At 32.6% G+C, this 24110-nt stretch overlaps 2 protein-coding genes and 1 pseudogene across 8 annotated transcripts; 2 read left to right on the top strand and 1 right to left on the bottom strand.

Annotated features, from left to right (window-relative positions):
• The first annotated feature begins 2554 nt into the window (after nucleotides 1-2554).
• Nucleotides 2555-4096, top strand: LOC110644838 (GDSL esterase/lipase At5g03980-like; annotated as a pseudogene).
• Nucleotides 4097-4849: 753 nt separating this feature from the next.
• On the bottom strand, nucleotides 4850-14281 carry LOC110645243 (anamorsin homolog). Of its 4 annotated transcripts, none has more exons than XM_021798344.2 (9): nucleotides 13973-14281; nucleotides 13718-13813; nucleotides 12943-13090; nucleotides 6592-6758; nucleotides 6419-6523; nucleotides 5820-5973; nucleotides 5545-5678; nucleotides 5270-5344; nucleotides 4850-5177 (listed from the first exon to the last, which is right to left on the bottom strand). In XM_021798344.2, exons 2-9 carry the CDS (start codon nucleotides 13718-13720, stop codon nucleotides 5139-5141), a joined length of 825 nt encoding a protein of 274 aa, XP_021654036.1. In that variant the 5' UTR covers nucleotides 13721-13813; nucleotides 13973-14281; the 3' UTR covers nucleotides 4850-5138. The 4 variants fall into 4 exon arrangements, with proteins under 4 accessions (XP_021654036.1, XP_021654043.1, XP_058009577.1 ...); XM_021798351.2 differs by having other exon boundaries at nucleotides 14136-14275; XM_058153594.1 differs by having other exon boundaries at nucleotides 13718-13831; nucleotides 14137-14262.
• Nucleotides 14282-14411: 130 nt separating this feature from the next.
• LOC110658056 (uncharacterized) lies at nucleotides 14412-17880 on the top strand. 4 transcript variants are annotated; one of them, XM_058153592.1, is made up of 7 exons: nucleotides 14412-14544; nucleotides 15354-15775; nucleotides 15942-16111; nucleotides 16193-16273; nucleotides 16391-16466; nucleotides 16554-16646; nucleotides 17407-17880. In XM_058153592.1, the coding sequence occupies exons 2-7, from the start codon at nucleotides 15373-15375 to the stop codon at nucleotides 17610-17612; spliced, it is 1029 nt and encodes a 342-aa protein (XP_058009575.1). In that variant the 5' UTR covers nucleotides 14412-14544; nucleotides 15354-15372; the 3' UTR covers nucleotides 17613-17880. The 4 variants fall into 4 exon arrangements, with proteins under 4 accessions (XP_058009575.1, XP_021671216.2, XP_021671215.2 ...); XM_021815524.2 differs by having other exon boundaries at nucleotides 15354-15781; XM_021815523.2 differs by having other exon boundaries at nucleotides 14459-14649; nucleotides 15354-15781.
• The last annotated feature ends 6230 nt before the right edge of the window (nucleotides 17881-24110 follow it).

The raw sequence follows: 24110 nt of genomic DNA, 5'->3' as shown, positions 1-24110 counted from the left end.
ATCCAAAACTGAAAAAAAAAAAAAAAAAACGAAGCATAGGAGCTATTTCACCTCCAGGCTACCACAAGCAAAGCCAACCAAGAAAAATTTAAGCAACAATGAAACTCAGAGGAACCAAATTGGCTACTGCCTATCAAGAAAAAGTTTCCTATCAAGGTGTTTTCCAGTTGTCAATCCAGCTTGTAAGACCCACGAACAAGGAAGAAAAACTCTAGCACCTTGGAGAACCAGGGTCGCGACAATAATCATCGGTAGTTATGGGGTGAGAGGTAAAGAACTCGTTGGCATCTCTCTCATGCCTTATGAATTGGGCTGATTCCTCAAACTCTATGAGTTGCCACCCCACAACCAGACTTCCCCAGCTTCCTAGGTGCAGCAAAGACCCAAACCTAAAACCAAACAGAGACCACCAAACTTTGGCCATGCAGATCAAATAAACCTTCATTACTTTTCCCTGAATCTGCAACAAAATGAGCAACACTTATTCATACGTATCATAGCCTTGTCTAAAGGTTGGAAGGGAAAATTCACTTCTGAGACAGAGAAGTCGCTAAATCGGTAGACATGAAGGCCCTGAGACCTCAAACAGCGAGATAACAGAGATTAATTATAAAATAATATCACATTAATTTCATGTTATTAATTGAGAAGGGTTTGTACATAATTTAAATGTAATTGAGATTATTCATTAAAACGTTTAAATTTATAATTACAATTGATTATTTATTTAATCAGTGATCTTAGATGGGTGTTCGAAATTGGATAATTATTTTTATAATATATTATAAAAAAATCATAGATTAGTTAAAAATTAAATTAAATGTTTAGTAAAAAAATTAAACATTATTATAATAATCGTTGGTAGTCAAGGAAGCTTATTAAAATAAAAAAAAATTATGTCAAAAACAATTATGTCTTATCAAAAGGAATTATGAAAAGAATTGATTTTTTTTTTTGGATTTTTTGAACGAAATTACGTATTTGAACTTAAATACGTGGTAGCATTAGCTTTCTCTATTTTTTAAATTATATTAATTAATATTTTGATGGATATAAATTTTTAAAATAATATAAATAGGCTATTTAATTTGTACTCGATACTTTATATATATATATATATATATATATATATTTGAATCATTGACTTAAATAATTCATTTAAATTTTTTTAAATTAAAATAATTAAATTGTTATATTTTATTTATTATAATTCATTATAATATATAATATAAGTTTATAATATTATTTAAATATTTAATTTTTAAATAAAATATGATACAAATAATTATTTATCATACAAACGAAACTTTCTGATATAATTATGTTCTTAGTAAATTACGTTAATAGAATTTTTATAATTTTTTTTTGTTTATTAAAACAATACTATAGATAAAATTTATTCTTTTATAAAACTACAAACCATACTATAAAAATATTATAATAATTATATAAAGATATTTTTATATAAAAATATATAGACTACAATATAATTATTATAATATTATTATTTATTTAATAATAATAATAATAATAATAAATTATATACATAATTTTATATTAACCTATAATCAATATAATATATAAAGGTGAAAAGGAGAGAGAATTGAGATAGATAAAAATACTCTTATTTTTTATATTATTTATAAAAATGACATTATAAATATCTTTAGTGATAGTTTGTGGCTAATAAAACTTTATACTAACAATATGTGCGTCGCTAATATATGTTGACACGTTGCTAATAGCTTTAGCGATAAAATATTTGTTACTAATGTATTTAGCGACAGATGAATCATTTGTGATAGTAAATACGTGATTAATATCTTTTGCAATGAGAGGTTCATCTATACTATTTCGTCATTAATAATTTTAGTGGCGATATTTTTGTCATTAAATTTTAAATAATTTTAATTTTTAATATCATTATAATTAATATAAATAAAATTTTAATATTATTTTAATAACTATTTTAATTATATCAAAAATTATATTATAATTCTTAATATAGTAATTCTATCATCATTCATTATAAAAATATTATTAATTATTTATTTTTTTAATTATTTTAAATATTTACAAACTTATAATATATATTATTTTATGTATTTTATTTATTTATAATTATATTTATTTTTATTTTATATATGTATATGTTATATTTAAGATATAATATATAAAAATTTATAAATATTATTAAACAGTACTACCTGACCCGTACATGACAATATCTAACTATACTATCTTAAGGTTATATAAGCCAACCTTAATTGAGATTTTTTTTCTAAATAATTAATTGAACCGATCCACTTAAAAATTATGCCCTTAATATTCTTGGATTTTCATATTTGACAATAAACTACATAAAATCCAATCCTAAATGGAAAAGGTTATCAGTTCTCCAAGTCCGTCTTGATTTCAATTTCTAGCTCCATGCCAACTAGAGACTAAATTTTGTTACCTATAAATAGAGCATGCTTCATGACTCAAGCAATTGCTTTCATCAACACTAAATTTGCTTCGGCCTAAGTTAAGACTTTCTACGGATATCTCCACGATGGTTTCCTCCAAACTTCCTTTTGCTTTGCTTCTCTGCTCCCTCTTCTTTTTTCTTCTTCCTCATGTGTCTAATGCACATCTTCTTAAGCTTTGTGAGTTTGAGGCTATATACAATCTTGGGGATTCAATATCAGACACTGGCAATTTGATCCAAGAGGATCTGCTTCTGTGTTTGGTAGATTTCCATATGGTCAAAACTTGTATAGGCATGCAACGGGTAGATGTTCAAATGGCTTGTTGATAATTGATTTCATTGGTAAGAAACTTGTATTATTTTATGTTTCATGTTCTTGTATGCATGTTTAAGTTAATTAAATTGTAAATTTTTGGATTCTCACAGCAAAATCTGCCGGTATTCCACTTCTTAATGCTTATTTGAATGCAAATTCCACCAAAACACATGGGGTGAATTTTGCAGTTGCTGGCTCTACTGCTTTACCCGTTGAATTTCTAGCAGAGAACGGAGTCATCGCACCAGTTACCAATAGTTCTCTCACCATACAACTCAAATGGATGGGGAGACATTTCAATACAACTTGCCATAATTCCAAAGGTCATCATACATTACTTTAGTTGTTTAATTTTATAAATTCAACAAATTTGTAACTGTGCTCATTAATGTTTTATCCTTAAAATTTAATTACAGATTGCATTGAGAAACATAGAAAATCTCTTTTCATGGTTGGGGAGATTGGAGGCAATGATTACAATTATGCATTCTTCCAAGGCAAGACCATTGATGAGTTGACAAACATAGTACAGAATGTCGTTAAAACCATCAAAGAAGTTGTTATGGTTAGTTGATTTATTTAAAAAAGAAAGAATATTTAATTGATTTGTTTCGTTAATCCATTTTTTTACTTAATTTTCCTATATTATTTTGTAGAGGGTTATTGGATTTGGTGCTACTAGAATTGTTGTTCCTGGAAATTTTCCTATTGGTTGCATGCCCATATATCTTACTGGATTCCACACCAATGATTCTACTGCATATGACGAATTTCATTGTCTCAAAGAATTGAACAACTTTTCAATGTATCATAATCTACATCTCCAGCAAGCAATTAAAGAATTGCAAGAAAAGTATCCACATGTGACTATAGTATATGGCGATTACTATAATGCTTTCAAGTGGGTTTTGCAAAAGGCTGCAATACTAGGTGAGTCTTTAAATCCTATAAATTTTAGTGAGAGCCATAGGTTTAACATGCATGGAATATAACTGAAATTGACATTGTTTGCTTGTTTGATTCAATTAGGTTTTGATACCCAATCATTACAAAAGGCTTGTTGTGGGAGTGGAGGTGATTATAATTTTAGTCTTGCAAAATTGTGTGGAACTCCAAATGTACCAGTTTGTCCTAAACCTCTAGAACGCATGAGTTGGGATGGAATACATTCGACCCAAAAGGCATATTTCTTCATGGCACAATGGCTCATTCGTGATATTTTCCAAAAGCTCCGATGTATTGCTTGATTGTTTCTATTAAATTTGATTTACTTAGATTATTAAATTTGATAATAACTAGATTAGCGAGTAGCAGGGTAAGTAAATGACATTGTTCTTTTAATTAATGGAATGAGATTTTAGTTATTAAAAATATTTTCAAATATACTATATATCAAGCCTCAGGCAGTACTTGAGCTCATAAAAGGGTTCTTTATGCTGCACCTGGAGAGGTTAGATTTTGTATTTGGATTTTGAATTTGAGCTTAATTAGTTTAAATTTTTTGCTTGATTCATGATGGTGTTTGAGTTCTAGTTTCGTAAATAATAATTATTACTATTATTATTGCCTCTCATTGGTGTGCTTTACGGCTGTGCTGCAAGCGGAAGAAACGAATTTAAAATTTTATGCTCGGAATTGTCAGCTTCTCCACTTGGTTCAGGTCAATCTCCAGTTGCTTAAAACGCATCAAATTCATCTCAAAAGCCACTATCATTGTTAAAAACATATTTTTTTATGTGCCAGTCAATAATTTTAATAGAGTTATCCGGCTGTGCAAAATTATAGGGTCCAAAGCAGACATGATCAGCAGTCCAGCACGAACCTAATCTAATCAAGGGGAGGGCTGATGTTAATCAAAATCAAATGAAAGGCCTATCTCAATCTCAGTTTTAGTTTCTGTTATTTTTTTAAGATGAAAAACTAAGTAAATTTGAAAATGTTATAAAGGACTAATTAAATATTTAACTGATATTCTATATTTAAATAATTATATATTATAATATATTTTAATAATTCAAAATATTTAATTATTATATATAAAAAATAGTTATTTAAACATAAAATTTAGATGCAGAGACATTTTATTAACAAAATTAAATTTAATAATCGTAATTATTTGACAGAAATTAATAGTAATTTTGAACAAAGAGACCATTATATTAATGACACAACTAAAACAAACACAACCGCCTAATTCATTATCTATGAAAATTCAAAGGTTGAAGATCAGAAAAAGGCAAGCATTTTAGAGACAGAACCATAATAAAATAGCTGAACTACTCATAGACCCATTCAAAACTCAAACAAAACATCCTTTGGCCAAGTTGTAAACCAACTCCAATCTCTTCGCCTTCAAAAATCTGCAGCAAGGAAGTTTCCAGACAGTGATACCTGCAAGAAGAAATATATAATTAGCTCCAATTATCACAAATGGGCAAAAAAAAGAAAAACAAAATCAGAGAAAGCTTCATTTCATTATGCACCTTCTCGCCAAGTTTGAATGGCGGGAGACCTTTGTAAGGGCATGTGCTGCAGCGAAAAGCATCCCCTAGACCACACTGCATCATGTGAAACAAATTGAGTAAATTAGGCTATCAAACCACAAAACCGTGGATGACTCAACGGTGAAATTATTTCAAGGTCTACTCCTGACAAATCTGCACTCAAGCTGTGTTCCAAACATGACAACTATAACGGAATCATAATATTTAACTCCGTCTGAGTGCCCGCTCATGCATGTCTTAGAAAGAATACATACATTGCCACATGCTGATTGAGGATTGCTCAGCTGATCCATTGTCAGTCCCAACTTTACTTTCTCCTCTGTCTCAGCTCTCCCACATGTGCAGTTTTTGCACGCTTTCCTTGTACTTCCTACTTCGCAGTCACCAACTTCACTTGCACAAAAGAAAAAAGAAAAAAGAAAAAAGAAAAAAGAAAAAAGAGAACAAAAAGAGGGAAACAGGTTAATCATTGGCCTAGTTACTGACAGCAAATTGCAAAATCTATCAAGTTTGGGGCTTTCCATCTAACCAGGTGGTAATTGAGGTTTTTTCAAATCCTCTTCAGTCAAGAGGCTATCTTCATCAATCAAATCATCATCAATCTGAACCTTAACTGAACTTGTTATGGGCTTCTTAATGGTAAAGGATGACCCAATCTTCCAAGAAGGCTTCTTGGCCTTAACCTATAAAATAGGAGGAAAAAAAAAAAACAATATAAACAACCTGAAAAATAAGTAAATGCTTAACTTTATTAACATTAGCTCCTTCGCATGTTAAAACAGCAAATTCTTTAAGTTATAACAGATTTTCATCTTGTTCCCTGTAGAATAGAATATAAGTGAATAAAAATAAAGGAGATTTCTACTTTAATCCAATATTACAAATTAATATGACAGTTGTACATCATGCTATACCAAGCTATCTACCTAACTTCCATGAGTCTTAATAAAATCTAGGGCTTATTAGTACAGTTCCAGACAGATATGAAACCCTCTAAAGAGGAATTCAATCCATTGCAAATGGTTGAAAATGCAGATAGTATTTAGCAAATGCTTTAAAGATTAAACGGATAGGAAATAGAAATTTTACATATATTACAACAATTGCAGCTTATAAACTTGAACTCACCCCAAAAGACTGAATGACTCCAGATAGTCCAACAGCTTTCAATTGGAGACCCTGTGCTTCTAAGAACCCCGCTAACAGCAACTTGCGCTCAAGAGTAAGTATTGCCTGCAGGAGCACCATAGTGAGACACTTAAAACTAAACTCAATCAAGTCAGAAGCACCATGCAATTTACCTTGTCTGTTTCCTCTGCAACAGATTGAAGACTCTTGTAAATCAGGACAGTCCCACCAGGCTTCAACACTCTTGAAATTTCCCCTAACAACAGGTCACTGGGAAATTGGAGTGACCTACTTATGGAAATGACTATATCCACAGATGAAGAATCCACTGGCAGCTTACCTAAGATAAGAAAAGAATGAATATTATGATCATCTACTACTTACTATATAAAACTTTTTACAATAAAAATAGAAAAGGACAAAGAAACACAAAAAATGCATTCAAGAATCAGCTAGAAAAATATTCAACACTTGGAACATGGTGCTTTGGCATCATATAATCTTTCTTTTTTTGAGGCACCAACCATACCAATGAATTATAAAATAGGAAAACACATGCAAGTAACTATTCTATTGGAGAAGAAGAGAAACTATTTTATTGGGGAAGAAGAGAAGGAGAGATTCTTAGCCACATTTTAAGGCAAAAAGAATTTTGACTCTTTAAGGCATATCCAATTCCAAATTATTCTCCATTGGCCTTGTTGAAAGACTTTCAAAAACTTAATCTATGTATATTTCATCATAGATATGTATTACGTATCAGAGGAGGAAGTATAGAAATAAACAGTGAGTAGTTAGAAATATTCGGAGTTAGTTTAAAGAGTTAGCTTGGGAGTATGTTTGGCGGGAACTAAGAGAGAGTAGTTACTAAAGTTGCTGAGCTGTAAAGTTGTTGAGTTGTTGTTAGGTTGTTACTAAGCTGTTATATAAAGCTCAATAGCTATTCTTGTATTTTCATTCTGAAACAATAATCAAGAAATACAACTCTCTAATATTCTCTTCTTTCTATCTTCCCTTCTAATCTTCTTCTTCTCTTCTTTTCTAAATCTTCTATAATTCTTTGTTAGGGAGACTTACCCTAACAATTGGTATCAGAGCCTGCCGAAAAGGAAATGAGTGGGTGTTCACTGCATTGCTGTCGCAATTATGACTAGGTCAGTGGTGGTTAGTTCTGAGATGTTTAGGATTGCAGAATTGGAAGAAAGATTTAGGGTTATGCAGGAGAATGTGGATGGAAAATTTAATACAATGGAGGAAAGATTCACTGGTATGGAGGGGAAATTGGATCGGCCTTCTGCTGATAATGATGCATTAAGGTAGGACCTGAGAGCCTTCATCAGTATAATGGTAAAGGAAAAAGGGGCAGAAACTCCAATTGAAGAAAATGGAATCAGAGGAACCGAGAGTAGGGGTTTGTTGCCAATTCCAAAGGATTCGCCTAACCTACAAACAAAGGATCAAGGCAGTATTGGGAATGTTGCAACTATTGAAGGTATGAATCCATTTCTGCCTAAAATTGAATTAGTTGCTTTTGATGGGAGAGAACCTAGGGTTTGGCTTAGCAAATGTGTAAAATACTTTGAAGTATATAAAATTCCTATGGATCAAAGAATTGTGATTGCAAGTTTATTTTTAATTGATAGGGCTGATGCTTGGTTTCACAATTGGCATCAAGAGGCAAGTCATACTTGGAAAGAATTTGAGAAGGGACTGTGTGGGAGATTTGGGGATCTTGGATCGGAAGATATTGTAGAGGAATTTAAGAAGTTGAGGCAAGAAAATTCTTTAGATGAATATTTGGATATTTTTTAGGATTTGAGGATTAGAATGGAGAGAGTGATGCCTGATTTGGGGGAAGCCTATTTTCTTTCTGGGTTCATGGGAGGTCTTAAGGACGAAATAAGGTTGATGGTGAGAATGTTGAAACCTGCAACTTTAGCCGAGGCAATAGAAGTAGCTAAGTTGCAAGAACAGCTGCTAGATACCAAGAAACCCAAAACATTTACTAAGACCTATACCTCTAATTTTGTTAGAAGCACTACCAATTACAATTCCAATTCTCCTTATTCCAATTCCAAAAATTCTCAAGCATACCCTTCCCCTCCAAAACCTCCTATCACAGATTCACAACATAAAACCACCATTTCCCTACCTATTACCAATAAATCTAATTCTACTGTCAGCTTACCATCTGTTAACCAAAGTACCAATGATTCTAGCTCTTCTAAGCCTACTAGTCAGTCCTCTGTTACTACTAAATATCAACCAAAACCTTGTTATAAATGTGGAGACAAGTATTTTCATGGTCACCAATGAAAACCTAAAACCCTAGCAGCAATTCATGTGTGTGAACATAAGGAAATGGGGAGGAAGTATGGCATGAGGTACCTGAAGAGATGGATGAAGTGAATGAGCAAGGGGAATCAATGCTGTCAGTACATGTTGTAGAGGGTAGTGATGGAGTAGACACAATTAGAGTGCTGGGAGTTCATAAGAACAGGGAAGTAATAATACTAATAGACACTGGCAGCAATAGTAGTTTTATTAATAGAAAATTGGCTGAGGAATTGAAGCTGGATTTGGTTCAGACACCTGAAACTGCCATAGTTGTAGCCGATGGAAGGAAACTGAGTTGCAATCATCAATGTAAGCATTTTAGTTGGAAAATGCAATCTTATAAGTTCCAGTTTGATTTTAGAATTTTGGAACTGGGGAGTTTTGATATGATTTTGGGAGTAGATTGGCTAAAAAGCTTTAATCCAATATTATTTGATTTCAAGGCTTCTAAAATTTCTTTTAAGAAGAAAGGAAAAGAAGTGGTATTGCAAGGAGTAGGGAAGGCAAGGGCAGCACCTGTTTTATATGCTATTGAGAGTTTTTTTCAGTAGAAAAGGATGAATTTCAAGTCCCCACTGCTGTATGTATTGAATTCTTTGACAACAACAAGTGCTTCATCATCTGACAGTCAACCTGTAGTTACAGAAGGAGCTACACTGACCTCTTAGGAGAATGAAAAATTGCAGTCACTGTTGCAACAATATAATGAGATATTTCAGGAACCTCATGAATTGCCAACATTTAGGAGGTATAATCATATCATTCCTTTGCTGCCTCATACTCAACCAGTTAATATCAGGCCATATAGGTATCCACACTATCAAAAGGCTGAAATTGAAAAGTTGGTGGCAAATATGTTGTCTTCCTCAATCATTCAACCTAGCACCAGTCCATACTCTTCTCCAGTGTTGGTAGTAAAAAAAAAAAAGATGAGACATGGAGATTCTGTATAGATTACAGAATACTGAATGATGTAACTGTAAAAGATAAGTTCTCTATTCCCATTATTGATGACTTGTTGGATGAATTGAATGGGGTTAAATATTTTTCCAAAATTGATTTGAGAGCAGGCTATCACCAAATTAGGATGAATCCTAAAGATATTCCTAATACTGCTTTCAGAACTCATCATGGACATTTTGAATTTAATGTCATGCCTTTTGGACTCACCAACGCCCCTGCCACTTTTCAGGCATTAATGAATCGTATCTTTCAGCCTTATCTGAGAAAGTCTGTATTGGTTTTTTTTTTTTTTATGATATTCTGATTTACAGCAAGGATTGGGATTCCCATCTTTTACATTTGGAGGAGGTATTTCAGGTATTGCAAGAACAACAATTATATGCAAAATTTTCTAAATGTTCATTTGGGCAAACAAAAGTAGAGTATTTGGGTCATGTCATTACTGCAGTAGGTGTTTCTACTGATCCTAAGAAAGTACAAGCTATGTTATAGTGGCTTGTTCCAGTTTCTGTGAAGGAATTGCAGAGTTTCTTGGGTTTGATTGGATACTACAGAAAGTTTGTAAGAGGGTATGGTATAATCAGTAAACCATTAACTGACTTGCTTAAAAAAGACTCTTTTCAGTGGAGTGATGCAGCCCAGGAAGCTTTTGAGACTTTGCGAAGGGCCATGGCAGAAGCTCCAGTTTTGGCATTACCAGATTTTAGTTTGCCATTTGTCATTGAAACTAATGCAAGTAGTTGGGGAATGGGGGCTGTACTACAGCAACAAGGCATCCTTTGGCCTACATTTCTAAAGCTTTTGCGCGCTAGAAGCAAGGCATTGTCTGTGTATGAGAGAGAGTTGTTAGCCATCACTTTTGCAGTCATAAAGTGGCGGCATTACTTAGAGCAAGGTCAATTTTTCATTAAAACAGATCATGAAAATATTAAATATTTACTGGAGCAAAGGCTACACACTAATTTGCAGCAGAGGGAAATTTCCAAGCTCTTGGGTCTTGATTACAAAATTATTTACAGAAAGGGTGTGGAAAACAAAGCTACTGATGCCCTTTCCAGGAGACCTGATAGGAATGGCCAATCTGCTACTCTTTCCTGTTGTCCACTTCAATCTACCAGCCTTCCTACTTGGATGACCAACCTTATCCATAGCTATGATGGTGACTCCAAAGCTACTATTATAATACAACAGCTCTCTTTGCATAATTCAGCTATAGATGGCTATCAATTGAAACAGGGGGTCCTTTATTATCATAACAGACTATATGTGGATAGTTCCACTGATTTGAGGTAACACTTAATTGCTTTGTACCATGACAGTCCTTTGGGGGGGTATTCCGGGGTGAATGTGACTTATTTGAGATTAAAAAAACACTTCTTTTGGCCTGGTATGTTGAAGGATGTTTTGGGGTGGATTAAACAATGTGATACTTGTGCTAGGTGTAAGGGAGAACACTGTGCAACACGTGGACTGTTACAACCTCTCCCTACACCAACTCAGGCTTGGTAGCATATTTCAATGGATTTTATTGAGCATTTACCTAAATCTAAAGGTAAAGATACAATCTTAGTGGTTGTTTGTAGATTCACTAAGTATGGTCACTTTATTCCATTGACTCATCCATATTCTGCTTCTACTGTGGCCAAGCTATTTTTAGATCAAATTTTTAAGTTGCATGGAGCACCTCAATCCATTGTTTCTGACAGAGATAAAATCTTTACTAGTTTGTTTTGGAAGGAGTTGTTCAAATGTTTGGGAACAACACTGGCATTTAGTACAGCTTACCATCCTCAGTCTGATGGTCAGACTGAAAGACTTAACCAATGTTTAGAAGGATATTTGAGATGCATGGCTCATTTGAAACCCTCCACCTGATGCACTTTGCTTCCTCTTGCAGAATGGTGGTATAATTCCTCTTTTCATAGTGCTATAAAGATGGCACCTTTTGAGGCATTATATGGTTATTCACCATCATTTCTCCCACTAATTCCCGTGGACTCTCCTACTGTTGGGGCTGTGGACACATTATTGCAAGAAAGGCAGCAATTAGATAAGTTGTTGACGGAGAATTTATTACTAGCACAGAACAGAATGAAACAGCAGGTGGATAAACAGAGGTCAGAAAGACAGTTTGATGCGGGAGAATGGGTATACTTGAAATTGCAACCTTACAGACAAGCCTCAGCATCTGTTAGGCACTCCTTGAAGCTATCTCCTAATATGGGCCTTATCAGATCATTGCTAAGTATGGTACAGTAGCTTATAAGCTACTGTTGCCTCCAACTTCTTCCATACACCCTGTATTCCATGTTTCAATGCTGAAGAAGAAATTGGAGAATAATGTGACTCCATTAGTTGAACTGCCAACTATGAATGAAGAACAAGCGGTTGTGGCACCTGAGCAAGTTTTGCAAACCAGAACCATTACTAGAGATCAGCAAACTACGTTGCAAGGGTTGATTAAATGGCAAAACTTACCCTCTGAAGATGCAACTTGGGAAGACCATTCTTTTATACAAGCCCAGTTTCCCATTATTGTACTTTCTTGGGAACAAGAAAGCTCTAAAGGGGGAGGAATTGTTACGTATCAGAGGAGGAAGTATAGAAATAAACAGTAAGTAGTTAGAAATGTTGGGAGTTAGTTTAAAGAGTTAGCTTGGGAGTATGTTTGGCGGGAACTAAGAGAGAGGTAGTTACTAAAGTTGCTAAGCTATAAAGTTATTGAGCTGTTGTTAGGTTGTTACTAAGCTATTATATAAAGCTCAATAGCTATCCTTGTATTTTCATTCTGAAACAATAGTCAAGAAATACAACTCTCTAATCTTCTCTTCTTTCTATCTTCCCTTCTAATCTTCTTCTTCTCTTCTTTTCTAAGTCTTCTATAATTCTTTGTTTGGGACTCTTACCCTAACAATATGATCTTGAACTTTCACATTTAAAGAGAAGATAAAAAGAACAATATCGACTGATATATGTACCATTCTCTTCTTCAAGGATAGAGCATTTTACATTCACACCATCCAATAATTTAAATTTCCGCTACTCATAAAATACAAAAACACAACACTACGTGGCAATTACCTCCAACTGGAGGGACAAAAACAGAACATAGGAAACCCTTCCATACATTCACCCTTTCGTGCATGGTAGCGTACACATTTTGACAACAAAAAGGAACTCAAACACCAGAAAAAAAAAAATCAACTAAAGATTAAGGAAAGTACTTAGAGATGATGCTTGAGTGATAACTTGAGGATCACACTGCTCGGCTCTTTCATTAGCAAGTTCCCTAACTGCATTTATCACCATACTTACAGGAAGAACGGTATCATCTGTAAAAGCTAGCACAGTATTCTGTGTCTTTGTAGTATCCTACAAAACAACACAATAAGGAGCTTTAGCAACTTGTCCAACATTATCATGCAAACTACATGATAAAGGGAACCCCCCTGTATAGGTAAATGGAGCATAATTTTCACACATATAACTTCAATTTACAGGAGATTTGTAAATGAGCTGCATATGAAAAAGAAAGTGGACAAATAAAAGGAAAACAAATAGGCACAGAGAATTCAAATGTAATGCCATCATCCCCAGCAATCAAACCAATAGGAAAATATATATGTGTATATAAAATTCATGATTAGCATATTCATGTCAAGTCGGCCAAAATTCGCCACATACACAGCCATGCCTCATCACTAATCACTATTGCCACACAACTAGACAGATGAATCGAGGTGAAGTTATTCAAGATGAGATAAGTAATGGAGTCATAAATCAATTAACATATCTATTTATCGCCAATTCTGGGAAAGGTCTACTCATACCAAACACCCTAATAGAAAAAAAATTACCAGGTTTAAATTCAGATTTCCACAACCAAACCGTATCATCTAATATTATAAGATAATCAAGCATTACAACCAAAAAAAAAAAAAATAAAGCGAGATCTATGAAAAACTTGTAGAAGAAGAAGAAGCTAAGCAAACAACTTACCATCTTAATAATTCTTCAAAAACCTCGGAGATCGAGCAAAAACACTCAAGAAAGAGAAGCTCCTTGGCTTTCCCTTCGTAGACGCGGAGGAAAATTCTAGAACACGGAAATCCCCGGTATTATTAAAAATACAACAAAATTCCATTAAAAAATACACATGAAAATGCCCAAAAATAAACCGCAACATCTACAACTTGAACAGAACTAATAATTGAAAAAAATAAAAAGATCAAACACGAATTGCGCAATAAATACCAATCGGAGATACGAAACGATGAGAAATAGAATCGAGGAAAATGAGAGAGAATTTGACGGGTTTTAGTTGAGATGGTTTTTAGCGTTGCCGATTCGAATTTTACGTATGATAAATAATCAAAATGCAAATGAATATTTTGTTCTTGTTATGGAGGACTATGACCTCGTAAAGGCGGTGAACGTTACACCTATTCGATGATCGCTTAGTTGATGATGTTGACTTGATTGGGCGGCCGCGTTTGGAGACAGTTTGGGCGGAGAAGAGAAACAGGAGAGACTGAGATTCGATGGCAATCGTATAAGCCCAGAAGGACTCGAGCTTTTGAAGTGAGCCCATGACTCGCCCTAGCCCTGATTTAAAGGGTATTTTAGGAATATTGACATTTTGAAAGGTTAGTTTGGGGATATCGATATTGGAAGGGTAGTTTTGGAACTTTGTCTAGCGAATTGGTGCAGCGCAGAGACTAGAATCTTCTATATTATTCTATTCTTCATTCTCGATCGGGTGCCTGCAGCGCTGCCTCTGGCTGTTCAAAATTTCTTATTTCTTTCTTTGCAACTAAACCTCTGCAGTAAGTCATTCTCTTGTCGTGGCGGTTAGGGCTTTTTTAAATTCTCTTGATTTTCCTTTTCGCCAATTTTCTTCCAATTACGGCAATCGTTTGGGTATATTGAAGGTACTCTCTCTAGGGTTTGAAATTATTGAAGAATTCACCGTGTACTATTAGATACTATTTTTGCTTTGATTATTAGTTTTGTTGATTTATTGTAATTTTGGTTTGGTGTATGAAGTCCAAATTAGCTTGTGTTTTTACTATATAAATGGTGATCAATTATACTATGGCAAATTATGGTAGTTGCCCTTTCGGATCTTATAAGAAAGTTATTTTTTTCGCCTCTTTTTTTTTCCTCTATATGGCTTCGAGGTTATATGGAAATCGATGATTCGTGCACGAGGGTATTATTTTTGCGTTGTCCATATGAAGGTTTCTGATCAGTATTTTCTGTGTTATGACATGCTTTGTTCTCTTGATTATTAAGATCCTGGTAGATTTTGTGCTACTTGGTGACTTTGAGGTGGCTTGATGTTCATGTTATGGACTTTGTTTTCTGATTGTTGCTTTTTGAAACGCTTGCGTTAATTGAGAAAATATGGAAGGGTTCTTCCGCAGTTGATTACTTCTTTTCTTTTGCCTTGTAAAATATGGTCATTTTCCATTCATAATTTATATTTGATAATAAGCATTTTTTATTGGTACTTCCTAGGCTGTGTTGCATTATGACTCATTTAAGTTCGTTTTGTAGTTTTCCTGTGATTACAAAAGCTGATGAGATTAATATGTTAAACAAATTTGTTTTGGGAATGTTTGCTGTTTTTCAGGGGTTGTACTTGTCTAAAAATGCAAGGAGGGAGGGGCAGCAGGGATCCGTTTTCTAATTTTGGTGATCCCTTTGGTGGTTTTGGGGGCTTTGGTGGGTTTGGGAGTCAACGGAGTTTGTTGTCCAATTTTTTTGGTGGAAGGGACCCATTTGATGATCCTTTCTTTACACGTCCAGTTGGAGGCATGTTTGAGTCAAGCTTTTTTGGTTCTAGTGGTAGCCCATTTGCTAGCATGCATCCATCTGCATTTCTTGAGCATCAAGCTCCAGATCCTAAATTGTCTAGGGGTCCAATTATTGAAGAATTGAACTCTGATGATGAAATGGATGAAGCTGATAAAGACAAGAAAGAGAATCCAAGAAAACATGGTAGATCAAGCAAGGGTCCGTATGTTGAGGACCCAGATGATGATGATGCTGAAGGTGAAGGTGAAGTTGAAGTTCGCTGTTGCATTCTATTTTATGATTTGTGTGTGTGTGTGTGTGTGTGTGTGTGTGTGTGTGTGTGTGTGTGTGTGTGTGTGTGTGTGTGCACGCTATTTTTTTGGGAATCTAAAGAGAATGGCTTGTCTTTTCTGTTTTGTTGCAGAGAGAAAGAACAAGCACTTGCAGTATATAAATGGTCGTAACAGGTACCCGGTCATGGAGCACCAGCCCCAAACTCGCAGCTTTACTTTTCAGAGCTCTGCTGTAACATACGGTGGTTCCAATGGTGCTTATTATACTTCATCGAAGAGTAGGAGGACTGGGAGTGATGGGGTACATAATGTATCTTTTGAGATTATTTTGACCTGGATTACTTGTTATTGTTCTATTACTTACACAGCCTTTCTGAAACAGGTGACAATTGAAGAAAGCAAAGAAGCTGATAGTGCTACAAGGCAAGCAGCTCACAGGATTTCTAGGGGACTTAAAGGCAAGGTATTTGTTCAGTGTTACTTGTCATTATCATTTTGATTTTTTTTTCTTTTCATTTCACAGGTTGTGTCTCGTTTAGCTTGTTGGATCATGTTTTAATGTTGCAAATTGATTTTATAGGGTCATACCCTTGAAAGGAGGCTTAATTCAGATGGTAAGGTGGATGCCATGCAGACCTTGCATAATATCCAAGAAGGTAGGCACTCATTGTTTGTCATTCTCATATGATTGATATTGGTGCATTCTTTGGGAGTAAACAAAAGATTTGGACTTATGTCATTAGATGAGCTTGCTGGTTTTGAAGAAGCTTGGAAAGGAAGTGCTAGACAGTGTCTTCCTGGCTGGAGTGGGAGTTTCAGTGGCCATGATAGTATCGGTAAGATTTTGTTCATTCCAAATTCATCTTTTATCTGTGTGCTGTCTTTGATTATCAGGCTTTAATTGTTGTGTCATAGATTAAGATGGTTGTCCCTCATTAATAATATGCTTTCCTCTTTCCTCATTTTAGCAAACTACTTCGTGCTGGATTATTGATGTGTAGTCAAGGACTGAAGTATGTTTTATGCTGTTGTTTTTTTTTATTTATTTGACTTCCTGCCATAAAAATGCTTTGCATAAAATAAATAAATATGATGGAGTTTTTTATAGGCCACTGTTCTGTAATACATGGTACTGAAATGTATATTTTATTGTTGTGGATATCAAGGAAACAAATAACTAGGTTGGATGGGCAGACTTTTTCATTTAGTTCATGTAGTCTAAATGATTATGTGGAATCTTTTAGAAGATTTTAGGAACTTATATTTTCCAACCGAGGAATTGCCACACGTGGTGAAGTTGTTGAAGCGGGACTGATGCTGCTTTGCATGCATTGTTTGTGTGACAAGGGTGGTTATCAAAGGCTGTTCTGTTGATGTTCAATAATATCAGCACTCATTACTGATTAAGGGATGCATGCTGGCAATGTTAAATAAATTAGTTGTAGAAGAGTTTCAACTATGCTGATTTGGGGTTATCTATTGTAGTTTTAAATGTTGTGATAGAGCAGCAATTTGTTTTTCTACCTTGAGTTAGTATGAAACTTTGATGTGTTGTGATACTTTTTACTCTGTCCGTTCTGCTATTTTGGGTTATAGGTGCTAGCATTGGCGGACAGAATGCACAGGCAAGCAGGGGAGGTTGGGCGCTTCCATCCACCGAGCATGCACAGCATTTGAATAGGACTGTAGCAGATGCTAGAGACAGGGCAGGGTCTTCTGGGATGCAGCACTCAGGAGGAATGAAAGGTTATTCGGACGTGAAAGGCAAGAATGGATATTCTCTAGGGAGAACTAGAGATTAAGGAGATTCTTGAAGAATGTATGCAGCCTTCTTCGGGGGCTTATCCACTTTAGTAGTCTGAGAATGGGTCACAGGAAATATTATTAGTAGCATTTTGATAAATTTGGTTTTACCGTGACTGCATTAGCACCGGCAGATGAGGTGCTTAATGTGTTGGTTCAATATAGTCTGCAGTTATATCCCAGGAGGATTATACCTGCCTACTTCTGATACCGTTTTAACTCATTATATTGAATGCATTCTACGCTATCATTTGGTTTTGTGTAGCATTACTGGAATAGTGATTTTCAGGCTTTTTACCCAACAATCTTATGCGTTCCTCATCAAAGCTGGAAGTGTTAAAGCGTTGATCATTTGGTTAATGTTCTATCTACATCCTCTAAAATGTTAATAGGCTGGAGAAAGATTAATTCGGTTGAGGTTGAGTAACCTTTTAAGACTTGTTTGTTGTAAAGTTAAATTTTCAATAAAAAATCAATGGTCAATAAATGTATATGCATAGAATTTATCAAAGAGCGTAAAAAAAAAAAAAAAAGAATTTATCATAGAGTTAATAAAACAAAACTCAACTTCAAAAGTTCTGTGATAGGTTTTCAAGAATAACATTTTTCTTAAATTTTATTTCGATTAAATAATAGAAATTAATTGTTAATTATTTAATTTATTTGTCTTTTAATTTAAAAAAATAAAATTTTAAAATATAATTTGAATTGAATATTTAAAATTTTCAGAATTAAATATTAAAATTCAAGTCTAAATTTAATTAGGAATTATAATTATAACTTTAGTTTGTTTAAAATAAAATAAATTAAATTGTTGAATATTAACACAAGTTATGCATTAAAACCGTAATACTAAATTCATAAATAATTAAGATGAATCAAAAGGTGACATTGTAAAAACCCTAAAATTTGAAAAATTGAAATATTATTTTATTAATATATGTTTTCTTGTTAATAGTATTTTGGTGGCTGAAGCAGTAAAAGAAAATAGTAAGTTTTGAAAGAGATGGATAAAATAATAATTCTTGAAAATGAATAGGACTATTAGGGTATCTAATCCCATTCGCTCTCCTAGTTTTCGTCTCTCAATGTCAGGAATATATATATTTTTTTAAGAAAAATTATAAAGACCAAATACATGTATTTAAATATATGAATTGTAACTTATATTCATATTTTTCTAAGATATCCATTATATTTGTATTATTAGTCTATCATATAATCATATGAATAGCATGAACTATATAGATTAGTTTACAATCTAGATATGTATTTTATTCATTGAATAATCAATGCTCCACGAATGAATCAAACGAGAGTATTTTAAGAATAAAAAGAAAAAGCCAATGCACTACCATTTAATGCACACATTTCACATTTTTGCATGTGATTTTCTTCTTTTTCTTCTTCTATCTCTAATGAAGACAAAAGTTTAGTTATTTATAAAGTCATGGTGTCTTTTAGCTAATAGTTACATCATTTAATATATATAATTACTAAGAAGAGTTGTATCTCTTCACGTAGTTACATCTTTTCACCAATATACATAACTTTTGGATTTTGTCACATTTTGGTAATGTACATGACTTTTGTATTTTAAGTCTAATAGATCTGGATTGACCCGCATGGGTAACCCAATCCATATTTTTCACATCTGCCACTCACACATGATGGGTCAACTCTCATTTTAAATTATGCAAATTTCATACTTCCTAAATAGACCTTGTGATCAGTACATACTTCGAGAGTTCGTTTGTTATATACTTATTAGGATAATATAGCATCTCGACTAATGGAGCTTAGAGTAAATGTAGTATGCAGCATCCTAGATCATTTATCACATTCAAATCTCTTTCTATCACATTTATATATCCTGAGTTCATAATTATGTATTTATTGCAAGTATAAATATAATTGGCTAGCTTATAAACACATATTAATGTGACAATTTTAATGATACTCTTAACTTTAATTTAGCTAGCTTTTCTAGAAATGCTCATCTAGACTAAATATTTCATAGTCCTTTGGCAACACCCTAAGATAGGACTATGGCAACACCCTAAGATAGCAAACATTAAACTAAGTCTCATGTAACTGATTAGAGTCGTGAGAGTAATAGGTTAAAATTACTTATAACCTTTAGGGTCTCACACAATGTCAAGTAGATATCACACTTGCATTCCCCTTAACGGACACAAATCGCACATGTGGTATGAATCACATGCTATGATATTTGCTCCTTTCCCATTGAGCATATGTCTTTATTAAACACCATATAGATAATAGTTCAGACACCCCAATATCTAAATTTGAGTTCACTTGTCGACTCTTTTACATTAGAACTCACATGTGACGTTCAAGACATATAATGTGACTTAAATCACATATGGTCAATGCAATTACTTAGCTTACAATAACCCTAGTTCTTCATCTCTTTTCCGAGGCGACATTTTATGTTATAAGTTTTGAGCTTTTTATTACTATCACATAAATAATAATAAGTTTATAGCTGCACACATATGTATATGAATCAATAAAAATAATTTAAGCATATGCACATGTTTGGGAAAAAAATATATTACAAGTACAACAAACATCTATGCAAACCCAAACATTTAACATACATATTGTAAACATCTTTTACAATAAGTTATCATATCAGGCATAGATGTTACTTTATATTCATCTCTTTTCTAGCAATCATGTCTCTAATAAAATTATATTTAATATCAATATGCTTGTAGACATCTTAGTATTCTCTTAACTGTTTTCTAATGTTGATGTCAATATCTACTAACCAACCCAACAACGTATTAGGTATAAGCATAAGGAACTTTTCCCATTTGCTCCATTTTCAGTAAATCAACCAAATCCCATACTTGATATGATTTAATAAAATCCATATTTTCTTCTATTGCCTTAATTCATTCATTGTTAGTAAGGCATATAAGGCCATTCATCCTTGGCAGAGCATATGAGGGATGTACTTATTATCACCTTTTTCTATATCTTAAAGAGTGATTATAAATGATTCCCTTCTGATCTCAAAACGACAGTAGAAAACATTCATATGACTTTATCACCGTGATTAAGATTGATAAATTGATTCGTCAATATTTATATTACTCCCACTAGGACAAGCAATATACGTTGGATTCTCTACAAATTGTATTTCGATAGCAATTGAAACTTGTTTCATTGTCAATTGAATACTTGCACTTAGAAAAGAATCCATTTGAGGTTGTAACGAAAACGGTCTAGTCCACAATTTTATATAAAGATAGATCTTAACCTACGTTGTCCTGTCAAGAAAAATCATTTTTTAAGAGTGACGCATCTCATGATCTAAATTCAGTTAACATATCACTATCTTATTCACATATAAAAACATGTCCTTTTGACTGTTCAGAGTATGTTATAAAAATATATTTCCTTTCCCTTGGATCAAATTTCTATGTTTATGAGAAGAATTGTGAACAAAAACAACACACCCTTAAAGTTTCAATAACACTTAAGTCAGATTTTATATGAGTACATACGCATATAGAGTTGCAATAACTAATTTAGATGGAACTTGGTTAAGGACAAATACGATGATAAACAATTTATTGCCCAATAAGTAATAAGAAAATTAAGAGTCTCTTACTCTTTCAAGTCATATAGGATTTTCATGTTAATATATAAATATAAACTAATATTAGACAATATGTAATAAATTTTAAATTTATATATATAAATATCCTATGCAATAATTAATTATGCTAGCACTTATTCCACATTAGACTTAGAATCGAAAGTTCACTATATTCCTAATCATCATCTAAAATTCTAACGTGCAATAAGGTTAACATAATTAATTACATAAACATCTATAATCTTAAATTATGCAAATTCAAAATTCAACAATAAATACAATATCTAATATTGAAATACTTAATAAGACACACACATACACGCGTTATATGCATAGTTATTTACATATAAATAACTTTCCAATGATATTAACAAATTTATATATATAAAATACAACAAGTGAAATAAAACAATGAAAAATTCATATTTATATCACACAATTTAATTTAATCTCTAATCCAATTAGAGATATAAAATTCTAAAACAAATTTAGAAGCTAAAATTAATTTTCAATGAAGTTAATTAAAACTAATTTTAATTGAATTCATCAAAATATTAATTTTAATTTACTCCATATAATTTTAGAAAACCTCTTTGCTAAAAATTAAATGAATTAAACACTTTTAATTCAATTTACTAATCATATTAGGAATGTTAATTCTAAAACAATTGTAGAATTACTACAATTAATTTTAATGAGATCAATTAAAACTGATTTTAATTGATTTCATCAAGTTAATTTTAACTTGCCCCATTGTTTACCGTTTTTAATTTTAGAAAATAATTTTTTATAATTAAATAAATATTGAATTAAACAATTTAATTCAATAACTTATTTTTTTAATTGCCTTTTAAAAAAATGCCATTTATTTTAGAAAACAAATTTTCTAACACAATATTGAATTAAACAATTTAATTCAATGCCAATTTATTTGCCCTTCTAATTCTAGAAACTAATTTCTAAAATTAATATAAAATTAAACAATTTAATTCTAATGCTAAGTTTACATGCCACCTTTTATTAATTTAAGAAAACAATATTTTTACAATTAATTTAAATTAAACACTTTAATTTAAATCTCAATTTTGACTAAAATTAAAAATTACTTGAATTGACTATTTAATTCAAGCTCTAATTCAATTAGGATTTTAAAATTATAATTCTAATTGAATTAAACAATTTCATTTATGTCCTAATTGAATTAGATTTAAATTTCAAATCTATAATATTTTAATTCAATGGCCAAAAGGGAAAGTCAAGTCACATTGATCGTAAATCATTGAAAGTTTCATTTTTGCGATTTTCTTAACATTCATGGCAAAAAGAGAAGGTGGCAGTAGGGCTGAGCAGAATTTGGTTCAAATCGAAAAATGGAACCGAACTGAGTCAATTCGGTTCAATTAGTTCGATTTTAAAATTCAATCGGTTCGGTTCGGTTTTACAGTATAAAAATTTCGATTATTTCGGTTCAGTTCGATTTTGAAGAGAAAAAATCAATTAAACAGAACCGAACCAAATAGTAATTTATATATTCAAATTGAACTAAATTGAACCGAATTAATTTTTAAATTGATTTATTTTTATGAGAAATTTATGAATTATATTTAATTATATATATATTAATTATTTAATTTCATTGATTAATCGTTATTTGATTCAAATCAAAGTCAAAATTAGACTAAATAACTTGAAAATCAAGTCTAAATTCAAAATCAATCAAAAATTAAAACTGATCTGTTTAAACCGAACCAAACCGAAATAGAGCGGTTCAGTTCGATTCGATTTTTCACCTATTTCGGTTCGATTCAGTTTCTAAAATTTAAAATTCTATTTTTATAATTTAATTCGGCTCGGTTCGAACCGAATACTCACCCCTATGTGGTAGGGTTATAAATATGTTGAAAACAATGGCAACTATATTAATGGCATAACTTGTAATTTCTTTGAGAAACATGTGGAATGGGTTATGCCTTTTCTTCCTCTTCTCTCTATTGAAGAACCATGATTTGCAGAATATCCATGTAATGCCAGCATGGATGCAGACAGCATCTTGTGCTGGTAATAGGGTGGCTATGGTCGGCTGTGGTGAAGCAAGCAGCCTTCTTCACACATCACCGCCACTCCTCCCTTAATGTTTCACGCGACATGGCAAATTTGAAAACGATTTCCAAATCGCAAATTCCGACCACCCAAGATGCAGCGCCATCACCAACCAGACGTTTAGCAGCAGTCCAAGACCACCTGCCACTAGTGCACACTTGGCACACTCCCTCTCACATTGCCATTGGCTCCAATTCGGTAACCATGGGAGCCTAACCTCTTTCCAAAAAGAGTATCCATATTTAATTTTTTTAAAAAAATAAATCTTCAATTTCTGAAAAATGATTTTCAAAAATCATCTTGAAAGTGACAAGACAATTCCAGTATAATTTTGGACAGAGGGAGAATTTTCAAGGATATAAATATTTATCTTTATGAATTTATTCACAAATAAATATCAATCACAAGTCTATAAACAAATCATACAATTTAATTATACTCGGAAACAAATATTAAGACCCTGATACCAATGAAGAAAAATTATAAAGATCCAGCACATAGATTCAAATACATGAATCCTAACCTATGTTCATTTAATAATAAAATCTCCATCATATTTGTATCACTAGTCTACTAAAAAATATGAATCATAAGTCTATAAACATATCATACAATTTAATTATATTAGGAAACAAATATTAAGACTCTGATACCAATGAAGAAAAATTATAACCCAGCATGTAGATTCAAATACATGGATTATAACTCATGTTTATATAATCGTAAAATCTCCACTATATTTGTATTACTTATCTACTATATA

The sequence above is a fragment of the Hevea brasiliensis genome, chromosome 9 (assembly GCF_030052815.1).
Source record: "Hevea brasiliensis isolate MT/VB/25A 57/8 chromosome 9, ASM3005281v1, whole genome shotgun sequence".
Lineage (NCBI taxonomy): Eukaryota > Viridiplantae > Streptophyta > Magnoliopsida > Malpighiales > Euphorbiaceae > Hevea > Hevea brasiliensis.
This window is presented reverse-complemented; position numbering and strand designations above follow the sequence as displayed.

Bases quoted from the DNA above. Each gene is read 5' to 3' on its own strand.
- LOC110658056 (XM_021815524.2), top strand. From the start codon at position 15,373: ATGCAAGGAGGGAGGGGCAGCAGGGATCCGTTTTCTAATTTTGGTGAT. The intron at 16,112-16,192 runs GTACATAATGTA...TTTCTGAAACAG, and splicing joins GGAGGACTGGGAGTGATGGG to GTGACAATTGAAGAAAGCAA. The intron at 16,647-17,406 runs GTAAGATTTTGT...TTTGGGTTATAG, and splicing joins CAGTGGCCATGATAGTATCG to GTGCTAGCATTGGCGGACAG.
- LOC110645243 (XM_021798344.2), bottom strand. The intron at 5,974-6,418 runs GTGAGTTCAAGT...CCTATTTTATAG, and splicing joins GAGTCATTCAGTCTTTTGGG to GTTAAGGCCAAGAAGCCTTC. The intron at 5,178-5,269 runs GTGCATAATGAA...TTCTTCTTGCAG, and splicing joins CATTCAAACTTGGCGAGAAG to GTATCACTGTCTGGAAACTT.